The following is a 19,317-nucleotide window of genomic DNA, read 5'->3' on the forward strand; positions in this document are numbered from 1 at the left end:
GTCGCTCACACATGCAGATAAATAGTTATTAAATTACAATCAAAACAACCAAACAAAAGAACTGAACAGAGAGATTTGATCTATTTTTAATATCAATCAGGTGTCATCTGCAAATACAACAGATGCAATACAAGTAGGCTACAAATGCAATACAATGCACTTATGCAAAAACATAAACATTCACAATGTAACAACATGATTCACAAGATAAATCAAATTTACAATCACATTCATATTAATTATTTATCTATGGTTTCGTAAAGTGATCACACTTTACTTTGAGCTACAGACTACAGGTGCTCCGCTAATCAACAAACTACATGACATGTTATGGTTAAGGTCAGGGTTAGGGGTTGGGTTTGGTTATGGTGATGTTAACTGCTACAACTGCTCGATTGTTGCTATTTTCATATTTAGGCTGCTGCTTTATTTATTTGTTTTTTTTGTTTGCTCACCAACACGTTACTTAGTCTTTTAATTGACTTGGATTCTTTTGGTATAATTATGCTTGTGTGTTCTCTGCATGGTTGTGTGTGTGTGTGTACCCCATAGGTCCAGCTGTGAAGTACACACACAGGGTGCTGATCACACACTCTCATGAACCATTCAGCAACATCAACATGCAACATCAAAACACTGCTGTTGATTTTACTCTTGTTCTTTTTCCCTCCTCCTCCTCCTCTTCATGTGCTGTGCTTGTGATGGACATGTGTGGGGCTACTGGATCCCTCGAAACAAACACATGGCAAACACCATGGCAACAAGCTGCAGGGAAGCATAGAGATATACACTTCCATTTCAGGTACATACAGGCTAATATACCACTATATCACCACAAATCACTGTATTCATTAAGGTCTTTCTGCATGACCCTGCAGTGTGTTACATATTTGTATCCTTAACAACTCATTTGAAATGGTCCTTAGTCAAGGAAGTAAAAACAAAGTACAAAGTTTGCAAAAATACAGTTTTCTGGTTGCCATATACTGTATGTAACTGCAGCACCACAAACTTCCACAAGAGGGAATTATCTGACTGTGGAATCATAAGTTACAATCACAGCACATTGACTGCTGGCCCAGTTCCTTAGCCACTACACTACCACCGTCCAGAATTATGACATAAGATGCATCATCATAATGTATCAATGTGATTTGAATACATGCACATATGTGGATTACAAACATGTACATGTAAATACACAAATTATTATTTGACATAGGCCTACACAATAACACAATAAAACACAAAAATAAATGTACTAATAAGTAAGTATAAGTATATATATCTTTTGATCCCGTGAGGGAAATTTGGTCTCTGATATCCCAATCCATCCCAATTTATCCCAATCCATGAATTAGTGAAACACACTCAGCACAGAGCGAACACACAGTGAGGTGAAGCACACACTAATCCCGGCACAGTGAGCTGCCTGCAACAACAGCGGCGCTCGGGGAGCAGTGAGGGGTTAGGTGCCTTGCTCAAGGGCATTTCAGCCATGCCTACTGGTTGGGGTTAGAACCCGCAGGTTCCAAGTTTGAAGCGCTAACCAGTATGCCACAGCTGCTCAATAATACCAAGCCAAGTAAGATCTATTTCATTCAAATTCATTATATAGTTTACATGAACACAGCAATTACCCAATAACACAACTGTTGTTCTTCCAAGGGTCATGTTCTGGGCAGATCTGAACTGTCAATCTCCTGCACCAGTGTGCTTACCTTCCTCATGAGCTCTCTCACCTGCTGATCCTCCATCTTATTCTCTCTCTCTCTCTCTCGCTCTCTCAAGCAGGAATGTCACACACACATATAACAGGGTCTCTCATACACAGCTTACAAAATACAAAACAAGCAGTGCTGTAGGCTACTCATGTAAGCTCACACAACAGGGGTTACACACTCACTCAGTTCAGGCAAAGCAGAATAAGCAGCTGGGGGGTCTCTCACACACTCAGTTGAGTGGTCAGCACTCTTATTCATTACTATGGATTGTCTTGCCAGGATCTGCCAGGTGACGGACTGAAGCAGCCAATGGCCGTCTTAATCAGCGAGGCAGACACCAGGGTTCTCATTGAAGGCACAGAGGTCCTCAGTAACATGCCTTCAACTGCAGCTGCTGTACTGTAGCAGTGCATGTTTGGACTGACATATGCTCTTCAACTGCAGCTGCTGTACTGTAGCAGTGCATGTTTGGACTGACATATGCTCTGAACCTCAAATACCCTAAAGGACTGAAATTCACGTTTGAGTTTTTTTTTTTTTTTTCAGAAAGTCTTAATGGAACTTGGCATTGGAATGGTTTGGCAGACCATTGTGGATGTTACAAGGTAAGAAGCACAATTTAAAACGAGTTTCTTGTCCTCTTACCGGACGGTAGTCCCAATGTTGAAAGGTTTGTTTTCCGCCTGGGGATGCTATGGGGAGTGGGGAAAGTCACCATTTTCACCGGAACAGGTCATTTAACCACCCAAATAATTTTAACGGGTTTATTAAGTTGAAATAGTTGCCAAGTTCTCCCTTAAAATATTGATTTACACCAAATTCAGAAAAGTTTTAAATTAGTTTGAACTGAATGGTTTCTATATATACTCTTTTGATCATGTGAGATAAATTTGGTCTAATGCATTTATCCCAATCCGTGAATTAGTGAAACACACTCAGCACACAGTGAACACACAGTGAGGTGAAGCACACAATAATCCCGATGCAGTGAGCTGCCTGCTGCAACAGCTAACCAGTAGGCCATGGCTGCCCTTAAACATTAGGACATCTGAACATTAGGTCAGTGTAAAATATTTATTGATTGATTACTTCAATGGTATTAAGTAAATCCATTTTTTCCACTTTTTACAGTGAATGTGCAATATACTAAAAACCTCTGTAGTTCACAGAGGGCTGTTACAGTAACGGATGTTTTAGATTATGTGTCCCATTTGGATGTTGCATAGACATTGAAGACAAACACTGACAGACACATCACAATAAGCATATGATTACTGTTATCCTACCAATATAACAACTTCATTCAACTAACTAACCACAGATCCACAGACATATCATAGAATCAGTTGATGTATGTTCAAATGATCTAGTCTTCAAAAATAAGTATTTTCCACCACAGCTTCGCATCACTTCCTTCAGTTTATCATTTGACAATCGTCTGATCCTCCATCAGCACAATCCAGAAATCTGGACAGTCCAAGCACAGACTCAAGTAATCTTAGATCTGTTCAATCCATTTTTAAGCATGACATTGACAAGAGTAAAAAACCTTCACATACAACAACTTAATTAGTTAATTAGCATCACTGAGGCAAGATGGAGGATGTATTAAGCTCAAAGTCAGCCTAGTTAGCATGGCAGACATGGTGGGTCCAGTCAGGATGGCCAGACTGAAGGATACAGTGTCCCTGGGAGTACTCAAATATAGGCCCTTCTGCGTCTCATGGTTTTACTTCCTACTTTCCTGCCTTGTAACGTGACTAATCTGAATTTTTATTCAAAATGTAAAGATTAAATTGTCTCTGGGGTGCCAGGCAGTATTAACTGCCAATTCAAGCTTAAGACACAGTTACAGCTAGCCTATCACAAATCAAATAACACAAAAACAAGTTTTATAAATTTCAAATAATATATTGTGATAGTTCAAACCAAAAATATTTATACAACTTAAATAGTCAAATATACTTTGATACAAAATGAAAAACAGAATGAGTGAGTCTCAGAAGGAAAGTAAGTTGTGGAAGAGTTTGTATTGTTGTATACTGGCGGCAAGGGAAAAGTGAACTCGGAGATGAGTGTTGAGCGTTACCAGCGGGAGACTAGCCAGGGGAACTGCAGAGTAGGCCTACGACTTGAACCAGGGAACTTGGCAACACCCCGACAAGAGAAATGAAACATCTTGCTATGCTGCAGATCCATTCCGTCGTGCAACAACACAAAGTAGTTTGAGCCGGTCCTATTTTGCTCAGGATCCGCGCTGCTTCATAGTAATTCCTCCAAGGGATTAATCCACAAGGGTACGATCCAGAGGAATCCAATGTAACTACATCCAGTATGAAAACTCTGTTTTAAAAAGCTCCCGCCACGTCTCACATGCCCTTGGTAACCACTCTCTCCGATAGAGCTTCCGTGGTAATTAGTGCTCTCCCCCCGCAGGTTTGGCCAAACAGCCTTTTATCTTCAGCTGACTGCGTGACGTTAACAACCCCAATTACGTTTAAGCAACCCGGTTGGATAAGCCTATAGTAATATGTACTTCTATTATAAAGAATCTGTAGTTGTTCACTACAACCTCCAACAATACTCCTCAAAGTTCCAAATTAGAACCAGGTTCTGTGTTCAGAACAAGTGCTGGAGTTCTAGATTCATCATACATCACCCCAAAAAAGAAAAGACAGAAAATAACTACATCATCTGGGCCGAAGGTGATGGATATTGAGGAGCACCATCATAGTCAGATGCAAGTTTAGTATATTGTTCTATGATAGAACTTTCCTTATGTAGCATAGCACCAACCTGTAACCTTTCTATCTTACATTAAGTGTCTCACAAAAGACAGCATTCATAAAGGTCAACACACTAAGTCACTATTACTTCGCTTGGTCCTTTGGCCTGATTTGATGTCTCTGCCCTCTGTTCCCTGAGCAAGAGCAACGCTCCCCGTTTCTAATAACTACTCCTTGGGTTTGTTGGTTGGCCTGGTTCACGCCCCATGTCCCTCCCTTTCCGAACATCCTCTCGTCTTCTATGACACGGGGCAGGTACTTTTTTTGCTGGGCTTCTTGGCTTGCAGCGCTGCCCTGGTGGCAAATTCCAACACCTCAAGGAGGCCCTCCTTCATCTTGACTGAGCACTCCATGTAGCCAAAGGCATTGAGGCGAATGGCCATGTCCTGGCCCTCCTCTTCTTTAACAGGTTTCTGTTTATTCTTTGCTAGTTGCTGTAGTGAGTACTCATCGTTGCGCAGATCCTTCTTGTTACCCACCAGAATGATGGGAGCGTTTGGACAAAAGTGTTTGACCTCTGGAATGAACTTATTTGGAATGCTCTCCAAGGTGTCTCGTTGAACTATAGAGAAAAAGATGAGAATGGCATCTGTGTTGGGGTAAGACATGGGCCGCAGTATGTCGTAGTCATCCATGCCATTTGTGCCCCTAAGCTCCAGCTGCACCTGTTTCCCATCAACTTCAATGGGAACTTCACAGTGATCAAATATCATGGGAACCCAATCTTCAGGAAACTTGTTTTCCCGGAAAAATCTAAGAAAACTACCCTTCCCAGAACAAGGACCGCCAACAACCACTAACTTCAACTGGATCATTTTCAGTTCAGACGCCCTCGCCTCTTCGTACATCTCCTCAGTGAAGTGACCTCCCCCATTTCTCTTCACCATCTCATCTATTTTCTTCATCAGCTCCACAACTTGTGTGTGATCTCTGCTCCTGTTGTTGAACACATGGTATCGTCCACCACAGCTCTTTATCACTTCCTTCAATTCAGGGTGGGCAGAGTGCACATATTCATCAATAGTCTGACCATGCAGTTTATCACTGTGAGTGAACAGGACCATTGTGTACTTTGCAGCTCTTTCCCCAAAGAGTTCCTGTAGGGCTCTTACTGTCTTCTGTTCATTCCTACTGAACTTCCCCACTGCAGTCACCAGCAGGAATACATGGGGTCCTGGAGACGAGTATGTCAAACATTTCACTTTAACATCATATACATCTCTGTCTTTGTGTAAAATACCAGGTGTATCAATCACTTTAACTGGTCTCGGACTGCCCATACACACTCCGTCACATACTTGTGTGACTGAGTTATTTGAGCAAAATGCTTCTCTCCCCAGGATGGTGTTGCCCACTGCACTCTTTCCCACTCCAGTCTTTCCAACCAACAGAATTCTCAGAGATGGACCTACAGTATAAACAACACAACACAATTTAGTGAATTATGGGTATGCAATATGGGCAAAAATAAATACATGTTTAATATTACTGGCCATTTATAGCTGTGAAGGTGATTCACACAATTATTTTTGGCAATTTCCGCAGACATCTAAAATGGGGTGGGATGATTGTATTGGGAGCACTGGGGTGTCAGGTGCGACTTTAAAAACAGATGCTTACATTTTGGCCCACAGTTTAGGTAGGAGGGCTCCATAGCAAGATTTTGCTTAGGGCACTATATGGAGGTCTGAATCTGCACTTCCAAATGGTAATAGGAGTTGTGCTTAGCACTAATAATAAAAACTTTAGGTTTTATCTAGGGACTGTTCTGTTATCCAAAGTCTTCTTCTTTTTATTATTCTTCTAACCAAAATTTCTGCATCTAATTCAGCTTCAACCGTTTAATGTAGAAACTTCGTTCAAACTTTGTAACGTAGGTTTTGAAAAGGACACTTGAGCAATGTATTTTTACGTTTTTGTACTTTATACTTTTTGAGATATTAACAAAAAACAAGCTTATTTTTCCCCATAGACTTTGCATTAGCATTGACATCATAAAAGGGCTATAAACGACTTAGAATGCCATCAACTGCACTGTGCACTCTCACTGACTGCAGCAAATTCAATGGAACCTCTTCTCTGCGTCTCCATTGGACTGGATAGCTCACTTTTCTCTTCCTCACTTTCTTTCGCTTCTTTTTCTTCACTTCATCCATTAAACTATCTGTCTATCAACATCCATTAAACTATCTACCTATGCACATCTATTAGTTCACTATTAAATAATCTAAACTACTCAACTATTGAACTGTTCAGCTAGTCCAACTGTCAGTTGTCATCAACTATGACTCCCGCCAACAGTTTTCTCTGCCTTAAACTGTTTCAAAATAAAAGTCCTCACTACAATAATTCTCTATTAAATAATTTAACAATTTAAACTATCCAACTGTTCAACTAGTCATTAAGTTTTTAGCTTTTTTTTAATTACGAAACTAGACACTCTAACACACCTTATATGAGATTTTGGGAACTCTGTGATGAATGGAAATGAAATATATGACGATCGAAAACTCATGAAAACGCACAATCTGGACATTTTATCTGGACATTTAATCTTAAAACTCTGCTTTTGATGGTTGCCGCTTTAGGTTGAATCAGTGACACATGCACATCAGGTCAAAACCAGGCCATTTTCATGGGTTTATCACTAGGTGGCAGTCTCGCCAGGTCTCGCTAGGTCACTTCCCGGAAACTTTACAGGCAATACTTCATATATCATCAAAGACGCTACATCTCCATTTCTAGAAATAAAACAGGGATTTTGATGAAAACTAGCCACTGTTTAGCTTGGGATTTCTTAGGAACAGAGGCATGTAGAAATAAACGGTTTGTACCCACTGAGAGCTTAAAGGTGCCATGTATAAGAATTGAGGTAAAAATATCCAAAAGATGAGCTACACGCATCAAAAGAATGAGAAGAAATAAGGGCGATGATGTCATTAAAAAAATAACAAGGTAGAGTGCTGCAGAGATATCAACCTGAATTAGCATGCTAAATTACTAGCCACAGCCCGACAGGTGTCATAATACCAGTTTAGCCATGGGAGGCAGTATCACGGACAACATAACCGCTAACCAAACTGCAATATCACGAGTCTCGGTTGTTACTCTAGGGTAAACCAGCTCACTTTCTGGAGGTATACTGCCCCCATTTTTTATGGAATGTGGAGTATGAATTGATTTTTGGCGGACATTACACATGGCACCTTTAAAGTCTCACCTTTCAAACAAGCCATAGTATGTGTCCATAGCTATAACATAGAATACGCTGTGGCTCTACAAAAATCGTCAACAATGATCAAGATTGCTGGCACTCTGGGCCAAAGCTTCCGAAAACAGTGCGGCATTCAATGAGTTAAAGGTTGTATCAGCTATTTCAGGCCCAAAAAAGGCCCAAACACAAATGATCACATTCATCTATTCTCTCCTAACGATCTACTAGCTCTCTGCCCCATAAGCAGGCCGTCAAAAAAAAACACGTCTCTGTAGGCAGCCTAGGCTCCGAGATTTGTACACAAAAGCAATTGCTACCAACAAGGGTTGGCAACCCACTCAAAGGCAAAATAAAGCATTTCAACCAATAACCGACGAGATGCACGTTTAGGAGAGTTTTAATTGCACGGGAGGGAGGGGGAGGGAGTAGCGAGCTAGCTCTCTGTTTTGTTTTAACATCAACAGAAGTGACGTATCCCCGCTATCGCTGATACAACCTTTAAATAATTTAACTATTTAAGGCGAGACACGGCAGGTGAAAACATCGCTTTTTCATGCACTGGTCAATTTCGAGATTCTGGGCTAATTTGCTACCTTAGTATGTATTCTTCCACACTACTACAACAACAAAGTCCGATTTCCACATTTAGGTGTTTATTTCATCACATTTTGTTTACTCGCGCCTGTATATTTCTCCTAAATTCACCAAAAGTTAGCCTTCTAACGTTTCATGCTCTACCGCGTCCGTGATATGAAACATATCATGTGTAGTACCGTTGGAAAGCTCTGTTTTTCCTGCATGACGTTGTGCAATCCAAATATGGACACTTCCTTTGTATCCGCAGCCAATCGCGAAAGTTTAACGGCGAGTCTAGGCTGAGAACAGAATCTTATTGACTGTGTTCCAAGGCTGTTTTCTCATTTTTTTCCCCTCATTTTCCAGTGGAAACATCTCAGCCTATGTAGCACCTATGTACACCAAACTTTCCAGTTATACACTTCGAGTAGTATTCTGAAGATATTTACAGAGGGATTTGTTAACAAATCATTCCTGGCCTGATTTATGTGACACTTTAATAAAAAATATGGCAAAAACCGATTTTTTAAGGCTATGGACAGTTTATTTTGATTTCCTAGGTAATGAAAGCAGATATCCTGAAATCCCTCTGTAATTTTATTTTCATCTTATATAATTTTTTAAATAATTTTGTACCTGGCTTTATCATATATTCAGATCTATCTACCAAAAATATATGCAAAATTGTGCATATTTAATGAGATAATGCCTATTTGCCTATACTGAGGAAGTTTCATGGTGATGTCTATTATTTTACAATTTTACCCTACTCACCTGTAGTGTCTCGCCTTAAACTATTCAACTATAACTAACTGTTCAGCCATTCCAACTGTCAGTTGTCATCAACTATCACTCCCAACAACTGTTTCCTCAGACCACAACTGTTCCCAAATAAAAGTTTGTTTTGCATTATGCTGTATGTTAATATATGTTTTGCATTTTCATGCACTGGTAATCCCTCGGAATTACATTTTCTAGTTTATTTTGTAATTGTGTTAAAAAGTCTTAAGAGAAGATTTAGTGGTGCCCATGTACATATTTATAAATAATATCTCACCTGTCTTTAAGTGAACAGAAGCGGGCTGGCTCTTTCCTCCATGTTGGAGCTGAGTGTAGACTCTAACAGTGTAGTCCGTTTCTGATTTCAGGCCTGTGGTGTCTGCGCTGCATGACTCAGTAAACATGGACTGTGGCTCAGTCCCTTCACTCTGATAAGAGACCAGGAATCTGTGTGGAGTCTGCTTCATCTCAGGATGCACCCCCCAGCTGAGGCTAGCAGATGATTTAGTGATGGAGCTCACAGCCAGACATTCTGGGACTGGAATCTCTGGAAGGATTGAGAAGGTTGTTGTGCAATAAAATCATGAAGTTCAGCCATTTGGCTGAATGCTATTAGAAAACTTGCTTAATCGTCTTTGTGAAAACTGGATGATGTGTGGTTTTACAACTCCAATTCCAATAAAGTTGAGACGTTGTGTAAAATGTAAATAAACAGAATGTGATCATCTGCAAATCTTGTAAACCCATATTTAGCTGCAAAAAGGACATAGACAATATATCAAATGTTGAAAATTACAACTTTGTACCTGCGAAACCTGTGAATTACTGTAAAGAGTAAGTGAGTGAATTATTGTAGAGTGTCTCAACAATTGATATGATGCTCTCTAATTGAAGTGAAAGTGTATCTGAAATACGTATTTGCATTCAACAGTATTTTACCTATTTTAAAGATTTGGCTGCTTGGTTTGCTTTGGCGGCCATTGTTCAGCACAGTGTACACACTGATGGTGTAATGTACTCCATGTTGTAGGCCAGTGAAGGTATAATTGGGGGAACCTCTGTGGACGGGTTCTATGCATTTCTGATTCTGAAGCTCCAGCAGGTAAGACACCTGGTCCACTCCGGCGGGTTTGGTCCACGTCAGAGAGGCCGTCAATGAGTTCAAATCCACAGTGAGATTCTCTGGTGGAGGAACCTCTACAGAGAATATTGGGGACATGTGGAGGCATGTTGTAACATTGTGATCATAATCACATGGCTTTCACTACTCCACTTTATGACAAATAACGCTCACATTACTCACTAATTTCAGTTAACATCTCAAGCATTAGTGCACATAAAATGCTGCATTCATACAGAGTAGGCTAGTTGGTTGACAAACATGGTAGGCTGTGGAGGGCCTATGAAATAGGCTACATCAGAATAATTCTGTATGGGTCAGCATTCTTTTACTGGGCTATAATAACTACTGTTAGGTCACAGACAGGTGATTATCAAACAAGGTCTACCACATACTGTAGCTGTGTATGGAAAGATTGCTGCATGGTGTTGCCACCTGTTACACAAAGAGGATGAGTCTTGTTCCCCAACTCCTTGTAAACAGCCAGTCAGATTCCCCAAGTCCCCTCCATTCCCTTCTCCTGAAACTCTTTGTTAACCTCAAGTCTTAGACTACATCCACATTAGGCCGTTTTCATTTTCATTTGGCTTATTATGGCTTTTAGAGGCTAATTTATTCCGTGGCTGTTTCAATTTCCACATTACATCATTGTCCATATTACATCATTGATAAACAATAAGTCATTATCAGAAAGTCACCTATTTCCACCTGTGGATGTTGAGTAACGTCACTTCTGTTGATGTTCAAACAAAACAAAGAGCTAGCTCGCTACTCCCTCCTCTCTCCTTTGCAACAATGCAATTGAAACTCTCCTAAACGCACATTTCGTCTGTGATTTTTATATATCGGCTGCAACAGTTTGTTATGTAATTTATGGTCCAGGCTGGAACAAAGTTGTTTTTGTTGCATTTTTGGAGTCTGGCAGTCCACAGAGACCGCTATTCGGGGCACAGGCAGCTAGCTGACGGTAAGGTGATGTTTGCTGTATGTGACAAAAACATTTTTAGCCAAGAAACCATTGATTAAAGCTCCTTTAAAGTACTTAATGATAATGTATTTCATTAGACAACCGTACAGGTATGGGCTACATTCAATAAGTCTCAAGTCTCGCATGATCCTGTGATTTCAAATATCAATTTTAAAACACTACAGCAATCCAAACTACCTTAATTTGTACCAGGGTTTCCGTTGTCCGGTAATTACCGGACATTGGCCGGAAAAAAAATGAAATGTCTGAATGTGAGAATAAGCCTTAAAATGTAAGCCTATATTACAGTAAAGCAATACGTCCTCTGGCTATGTTTTTAAATGTACAGGCTCTACCGTTTGAAAGCTATGCTGCATTTCAAATAGGAAACATTTCAAATAGGAAGCGCACGCTTAAAACGTCCATGTTAAACAACGAACAAATGAGTGAGGCGGTTCAAACATGGCCAGGCCCAGGCAAACTAGCCTTAAAAGTTTTTTCAGAGGCCAGACGCGATGGATGATGATAAATTGGTAACGTCTGAAGCCTCAGATGTCCGGTCAACTCCACCACCACCAGATAAAAAGCAGTGTCAGGCGTATCTGTCGGAATCATGACGTTGGAAGTGGAGTTGCGGGGTTGCGACCGCTCCAAGACACTGTCATTCTCAGTGTACACTGGACATGCAACTGTGTTCTGTACCCAAAGCATACAGTAGGCCTATGCTTTCTATGATCTACCCTCCTCGACGAGGAGATTGCTGGTCCGCGGATAATTTCTGGCACAATTAAACGGTATCTGTCACGGTTCAGACAGACGACCAGAGGACCACAATTGCGTCACACCAGAAAGTTTATTAAACTTAAGGGAAAAGGAAGTAGGGGAGTGAGTGAAGGCTCCAGGAGTTACTGGGAATAACAGGGACTCCGTCCAATGTGCTGGGTCTGTGTCCCCCCAGTGGCAGCGATCGTCCCTATGGCAGCGGTGGTGGGTGGTCCGGAAGTCCTGGGGGAACACAGACACTACGAAGCGGATGAAACAAGGCAGAAGTACAGTTCAAGGGAGATCCAAATTAAAGTAGTAGCAAGGCAGAAGGCTAGTCAGAGTTACGGGATCGAAGAGTAGTCAGGAGTCGTTCGGCAGATAGCAGGTCTGGTTCTCTGGGGCAGAAGAGTATCCAAAATCAGGCAGGTCCAGGGTCACAAAACAAGAGTGAGCCAGAAGCCTTGAGCAAACAGGTTCAGGGTGTGAGCTTTGAAGGCGATCTGACAAAGGAGAGCTGAAAGACAGGGCTTTAAATACTGGGAGAGGTTAGTGGGTAATGCAGCGCAGCTGGCAGAGTAATTAGAGCAGAGCAGAGCATGGACAGGTGGAGCTAGTTAGGCTGAGTAGAGAGAGGGTGAGCAGAGTGGAAGATAGTGGAAACCAATTAAGGTGGTAACCCGGTGGAGTGAGAGGGCTCATGACAGAACCCCCCCCAAGCAGCCCAGAAGTCCCAAAGAGCAACACCACGCCGGGCGGGAGGAGGGAGCAGGAGGAGGGCTAGAACTCCTCCCAACGGTCAGTGAGCGTCCTCATCCTCGGAGGAGGAAGCCGGAGGGTCGTGGTCGGGAGATGGGACAGGTCCCGAGACAGGGTCAGGCACAGGGCGGGGAAGCTGGGCGGGCAGGGCCCGGTTAGGGACCCCTCTGGGGCGGCCCCTCTGGATTGCAGGTTGATCAGGATGCCGTTGGTGGAAGGAGGTGATGAGAGTCCTATCCACAATCCGACTAGCTGGCACCCAGGTCCTTTCCTCAGGTCCATAGCCCTCCCAGTCAATGAGGTACTGGAGGCCCCTACCCCTCCGTCTGGACGACCCAGCGTGGGGCCGGTGTAAACCAGACCACCATCGGCGAGCGTGGAGGAGGAGGACAAGGCGCAGCAGGGACCAGCGGACTCTCATGAATGGGCTTAATCTTAGACACATGGAAAGTGGGGTGCACCCTCATGGAATTAGGCAGTTGGAGCCGGACAGCAGTTGGGCTAATCACTCTTCACGATAGGGAATGGGCCAAGGAACCGAGGTGCCAGCTTTTGCGACTCCACCCTGAGTGGCAGGTTCTTCGATGACAACCACACCCTTTGACCAACATGGTAGGTGGGAGCAGGAATTCTCCGGCGGTTGGCCCGGTAGTGTAGCTGGCAGCGGATCTGAGGAGTGTGGCTCGGGCTTGTGACCAGGTGCGGCGACATCGACGGGCAAAAGCAAGTGCAGATGGGCAAGTAACCTCCCCTTCCTGGCTGGCAAATAGAGGAGGCTGGTATCCATAAACACATTGGAAGGGGGACATACCGATGGCAGAGCAGGTCAGAGAATTGTGTGCGTACTCTACCCATGTCAATTGCTGCGACCAGGAGTGGGGGTTGCGTGAGGTCATGCATCGCAGTGCCTTCTCGAGCTCCTGATTTGCCCGCTCTGACTGCCCATTGGATTGGGGATGGAATCCGGAAGTCAGACTGACTGTGGCTCCCAGCAGGTGACAGAACTCCTTCCAAAAAGGCGGAGGAGAATTGTGGGCCACGGTCAGAAACTACATCCTTAGGCAGTCCGTGGATCCGGAAGACGTGTTCCAGGACCACCTGGGCGGTCTCCTTGGCGGTTGGGAGCTTGGGGAGGGGAACGAAGTGTGCCATCTTGCTGAATCGGTCAACTATGGTGAGAATGACGGTCATGCCACTTGAAGGGCAGCCCGTGACAAAGTCAAGGGCGATGTGAGACCAGGGGCGTCTGGGCACAGGCAGGGGCTGCAGCAATCCGGCTGGGGGCTGGCAGGGCGACTTGTGTTGGTTGCAGATGGGGCAGGCTTGGACGAATTCCCGTACATCCCTTCTCAGAGAGGGCCACCAGAACCTCTGGGCGAGCAGGTTGTAAGTGCGGGTGGAGCCAGGGTGACAAGCTAGGCGGGAGTCATGTCCCCACTGAATGACCTGGGACCTCAGGTTTTCGGGGACAAAGGCGTCCAGCTGGGCAAGCTGGGACCTGGCTGGTTCACGGAGAGCTTCCAGCACCTGTTCCTCAACAGCCCAGGTCAGAGCTGCTACGATGCAGGGACTTGGCAGAATCGACACAGGATCCTTGGAGGGGTGTCATCCTTCTGGAATTGACGGGAGAGGCGTCTGGCTTGGTGTTGCGTGATCCAGGCGGTATGACAGAGTGAAATTAAACCTGGTGAAGAACAGGGCCCAGCGGACTGCCTGGAGTTCAACCGTTTGGCCGTCTTGGATGTACTCCAAGTTCTTATGATCGGTCCAAGCGAGAAATGGAATGGTGGACCCCTCCAGCCAGTGGCGCCCTCCTCCAAGGCAAGCTTCACAGCCAGCAGCTCTCGGTTCCCTATGTCGTAATTGCACTCAGAGGGGGACAACCGGCGTGAGAAAAGGCACAGGGATGGAGCTTCCTATCCTCCATAAGCCCACTGAGAAATCACAGCACCAACTCCCACATCCGGGCGTCCACCTCCACAATGAATTGCCCGGTCCACATCAGGCATCTGGAGGATGGGAGCTGAGGTGAACCTACCTTGAGGGTACTGAAGGCTTTGTCGGCTGCTGGGGTCCAGGTGAAGGGTTGCTTGGTGCTGGTTAGAGCAGTGAGAGGGGCAGCAATGGTACTGTAGTTCCGGATAAACTTTCTATAGAAGTTAGCAAACCCCAGAAACTGTTGCAGCTTCTTTCTGTTCTCCGGAACTGGCCATGAAGTGACTGCTGATATTTTGGCAGGATCCATTTGGATACTTCCCTCTGCCACTATGTACCCCAGGAAGGCCACTGTCTTGACGTGAAACTCACATTTCTCTGCCTTGGCGTGGGGAATTCTCCAGGAGGCGATGAAGGACTTGCTGGACATGGCGGGTGTGTTCAGACAGGTTTCTGGAGTAGATTAAGATGTCATCCAGGTAAACGAAGACAAACTTGTTTAACATGTCCCGCAGCACATCATTCACTAGAGCCTGGAACACAGCAGGAGCATTGGTGAGGCCAAAAGGCATAACCAGATACTCGTAGTGGCCTGTTGGTGTATTGAATGCGGTTTTCCATTCATCTCCCTCCCGGATCCGCACTAGGTGGTAAAGCGTTTCTGAGATCCAACTTGGTAAAACAGTGGCTCCCTGGAGCAACTCAAAGGCAGAAGGTGAGCAGAGGCAGAGGGTAGCGGTTCTTCACTGTGATGTCGTTGGAGTCCCCTGTAGTCGATGCAGGGGCGAAGAGATCCGTCCTTCTTCCCCACAAAGAAGAAACCAGCACCAGCAGGAGATGAAGATGGACCAGATTAATCCTGCTGGACAGAGAGTCGTTGATGTAGTCCTCCATGGACTTTCTTTCAGGAGCAGAGACAACGAATAAAGACGGCCCTTTGGAGGGGCTGTTCCAGGGAGGAGGTCGATGGCACAGTCGTCTGATTCGGTGAGGGGCAGAGATGTGGCTCTTGCTTTGTTAAACACTTCTCTGAGACCATGGTAGCATTCTGGGACATTGGAGAGGTCAGGCCGGAGTTAGTGGGTACTGGCCGAGGGGGTAGTCTTGACAGCAGCAAGCAGGCAGGTTCGGTGGCAGTCCTCTCCCCACTCCTGATCACCCCGGTCGAGCTGTCGAGCTGAGGGTTGTGCCGGCGAGCCATGGGTAACCCAGGATGAGGGTTGGCCTGGAGAAGGGAGCAGGTGAAACTGGATAGTTTCTTGATGGTTTCGGACAGACCCATCGAGACCGGGGCGTGACATGAGTGACGATCCAGTAAGTGTCCGTCCAGTGCCGGGCAGGAATAGGAGGTGTCAAAACGGTGGTTCTCCAGTCCCAGTTGGCGTGCCAGCTTGATGTCCATTATGTTGGCTTCGGCGCCAGAATCCACCAGAGCAGCCAGGGTGTGAGTTGAGTCAGAGAGGCGGAGGTGAACCTGCAGCAGGGGTTTGCGGTTGGAGGACTGGATGGTCATTGAGCTCAGCCGGACTCCCCTATGCCCGTGAGCCGGCCTTTAAAAGGGCAGGTTACCACCCGCGATGTCCATCACCTCCACAATAGAGGCAGAGGTTTGAGGTGAAGCGGCGCTGGCTCTGCAGGAGTGAGAGAGGCTCGCCCAATCTCCATGGGCTCAGACTGGTCAAGCTGACTTGGGTGAGTGGCAGTAGATGACAGGAGCCCAGTCGGATCTCTCCGGTGCCCGGTAGTTGGTGGACCTTGGCCCCCTCTCACGGCGCGCGGGTCTGTATCCTTCTGTCGATCCGGACAGTCAGTCGCGATGGCTTCATCAAGAGTGGAAGGCAGTTCATGGGAGACCAACTTCGTCCTTGATATAGTCGGCCAAGCTATGGAAGAACGCGTCCACCAGCGATGGTGTGTTCCAAGAACTTCGTCTTGCCAGGGTTCGGAAGTCGATGGAATGGTCTGCGACTGTCGTCTGCCTTGTCGAATACTGAACAGTTCACGAGGCGCCTCTGCGGTTGGTGAATCCAGGTCAAACACCTTCAGCATCTCCTCAGCAAACAGGTCAGAAGGTTGCACATGCGGGGGTTTGGCGTTCGAACTCTGCTGTTCCCCAGAGTCGAGCTTCGGCCCGTCAGGTGAGTGATGGCATACCCAACTTTGGCCCCTTCCGTGGCGAAGGTCCCTTGGCTGCAAGGAGAACTGAAAGTCGGCAGCTAGTCAGGAATGGCGGACCTGGGTTGAATCGCCGTTGAACCGCTTCGGGGTTTCCAATCTTAGGTTCGAACAGCGGCTGCAATGACCGCAGGTAACTTCGGGGCAGGGGCTGGTGGGCAGACCTGCCTGGAACTGGGCGGTGGGCGGAGTGGCTGGGGTAAGGTTGGTGAGGAGTTGGATGATCATGGCGAGTTGTTGTTGCTGCTGGAACTGCTGCTGGAACTGCTGATGCTGTTGGTGGCCGACCTGAAGCAGGGGAGGTGATGTCGCCGCTCATGCGGGCTAGCCCTCTCAGTGTGTTCCAGGCGTTGCATGGCGGTGGGTTGCTCAGGTTAAATGGGTTTCCATGTCAGGGGAAGTGTGCGCTGAGTCCATGATGGTCAGATGTACTGTCACGGTTCAGACAGGCGACCAGAGGACCACAATTCGTCACACCAGAAAGTTTATTAAACTTAAGGGAAAAGGGAAGTAGGGAGTGAGTGAAGGCTCCAGGAGTTACTGGGAATAACAGGGACTCCGTCCAATGTGCTGGGTCTGTGTCCCCCCCAGTGGCAGCGATGCGTCCTATGACGACGGTGGTGGGTGGTCCGGAAGTCCTGGGGGGGAACACAGACACAACGGGGCGGATGAAACAAGGCAGAAGTACAGTTCAAGGGAGATCCAAATTCGTAGTAGCAAGGCAGAAGGCTAGTCAGAGTTACCGGGATCGAAGAGTAGTCAGGAGTCGTTACGGCAGATAGCAGGTCTGGTTCTCTGGGGCAGAAGAGTATCCAAGAATCAGGCAGGTCCAGGGTCACAAAACAAGAGTGAGCCAGAAGCGCGAGCAAACAGGTTCCGGGTGTGAGCTTTGAAGACGATCTGACAAAGGAGAGCTGAAAGACAGGGCTTTAAATACTGGGAGAGGTTAGTGGGTAATGCAGCGCAGCTGGCAGAGTAATTAGAGCAGAGCAGAGCATGGACAGGTGGAGCTAGTTAGGCTGAGTAGAGAGAGTGGTGAGCAGAGTGGAAGATAGTGGAAACCAATTAAGGTGGTAACCCGGTGGAGTGAGAGGGCTCATGACAGTATCATTGAACCGCGGACCGAAAAATAAAAATAAACTTAACATTTCCCAGAATAGGAAACATTTCTTAATTTATTGTTATCAATTAAAGAGTCATAGACTTAGGGGGTAGTGGTGTGAGCGCTCATTCTTGTGTGTGCGCATCTGTGCAACTTAAACAGTGGAACCACTGGAGATAACGTGGGTAGCAGCAACAAACAACGTAGCCTTTTTAAAACAATGAACGAAGCGGACTCTTGCTGTCCATGAAAACATAGGTACTGGCTAGATCTTGTTAGACATGTTTACGTAAGTTAGATAGATAGAGAGATAGATAGATACTTTATTGATCCCCAGGGGAAATTCAAGAAGTTAGGCTAATGAACATGTTGCATTCTATTCAGCCTGATTATGTCATTCTTTAAGCTACATAGCCTGTCTCTAGTTTTCCTCAACTTGACTAATTAAGAAGCGATAATAGGATATTTGACCGGCATATCATCAAAATGTCCGGAAAACGAAACATTTTTTTCTAGCGGAAACTCTGATTTGTACAAATTGAACAACCACTAGAAATATGGACAAACAGACCTCTTGTTGTCCTCTTGTTTTCTATTGCTATTTCAATTTAATTCAATGCAATTTATTTATTCTCACCTGTGTGAACAGACCTCTCCACACATGAGCTCTGGTAGCCATCTTCCCCAAAGGTGGCCACAGCAAAGTCATATTTCTCTCCTGGAATCAGTTCTGTCACCATTAGACCCAAACCTGCCACTACCATGCTGTGCTGCTTTTCACCACCTCTCCAGGTCACTCTGAACCTGTGGGGTCCAGGAGCACACTCTGGTGGTGACCAGCTTAAGGACACAGAGTCTGGCTGCACTGAAGTGAACTGGATCTGTCGAGGTGGAGGAATATCTGGAAACACAAGAGAATGAGCCAGACTTCAGACCACAGGATAATGATTTAAATACTAGGGCTGGAACACCAAAGCTGCAAGTCCCCGGAGATGAAGGCTGTGCCCTATTGTTTCTGTAAGAATGATAAAGGGTCCAAGCAGGGCGGCTGTGGGAATCCTATTGTGTTTCTGTGATTATTCCACATTATTGGTGGTCCAATCAGAAATGCTGCGGGAAGCCTATTGTTTTTCTTCAGATTACAAGCAATGAAGCTGTGGGACCCCTATTGTTTTTTTTTTTTTTTTTGTTGAGATTATTATTATGGTTCTTATTTTTCTACCCTAAAAGTAGCTGTAAACAAAAAAAATGTAAGGCCCAGGTACTTGAAAACTCAGAATATGTTCTCAGAGACCCCTCACTTATTAGACCCCTAGCATGGGGTACTGCATCTTTAGGTGGCACTATAATAATCAATTACATTTGGGTTCATATCTCAACAGCAGTAAGGCTACTGTAGCTTCACAATTGTTGCTTC

At 45.3% G+C, this 19,317-nt stretch overlaps 1 protein-coding gene and 1 long non-coding RNA gene across 7 annotated transcripts in view; one reads left to right on the top strand and one right to left on the bottom strand.

The window, feature by feature from the left end:
- Positions 1 to 485: 485 nt before the first annotated feature.
- On the top strand, positions 486 to 9,534 carry LOC125286437. Its single transcript, XR_007192177.1, has 3 exons — positions 486 to 802; positions 2,271 to 2,329; positions 9,449 to 9,534. It is a non-coding gene; the product is annotated as an uncharacterized LOC125286437 (long non-coding RNA).
- The window catches only part of LOC125286434 (immune-associated nucleotide-binding protein 12-like), a 29,859-nt gene continuing 15,259 nt past the window's right edge, over positions 4,718 to 19,317 (bottom strand). For 5 of the 6 annotated variants that reach the window (XM_048231523.1, XM_048231527.1, XM_048231525.1 and 2 more), the window contains 4 exons: positions 18,538 to 18,801; positions 10,020 to 10,277; positions 9,358 to 9,627; positions 4,718 to 5,918 (listed from right to left, as the gene is read on the bottom strand). In XM_048231523.1, coding sequence (XP_048087480.1) covers positions 4,750 to 5,918; positions 9,358 to 9,627; positions 10,020 to 10,277; positions 18,538 to 18,801 — 1,961 coding nt within the window. In that variant the 3' untranslated portion in view covers positions 4,718 to 4,749. Of the gene's footprint in view, positions 5,919 to 9,357; positions 9,628 to 10,019; positions 10,278 to 12,076; positions 12,126 to 18,537; positions 18,802 to 19,317 lie in introns of those variants that run through there. The other variant, XM_048231528.1, reaches the window with a different exon arrangement.

Source organism: Alosa alosa, chromosome 21 (genome assembly GCF_017589495.1).
Source record: "Alosa alosa isolate M-15738 ecotype Scorff River chromosome 21, AALO_Geno_1.1, whole genome shotgun sequence".
In the NCBI taxonomy this organism is placed as follows: Eukaryota; Metazoa; Chordata; class Actinopteri; order Clupeiformes; family Clupeidae; genus Alosa; species Alosa alosa.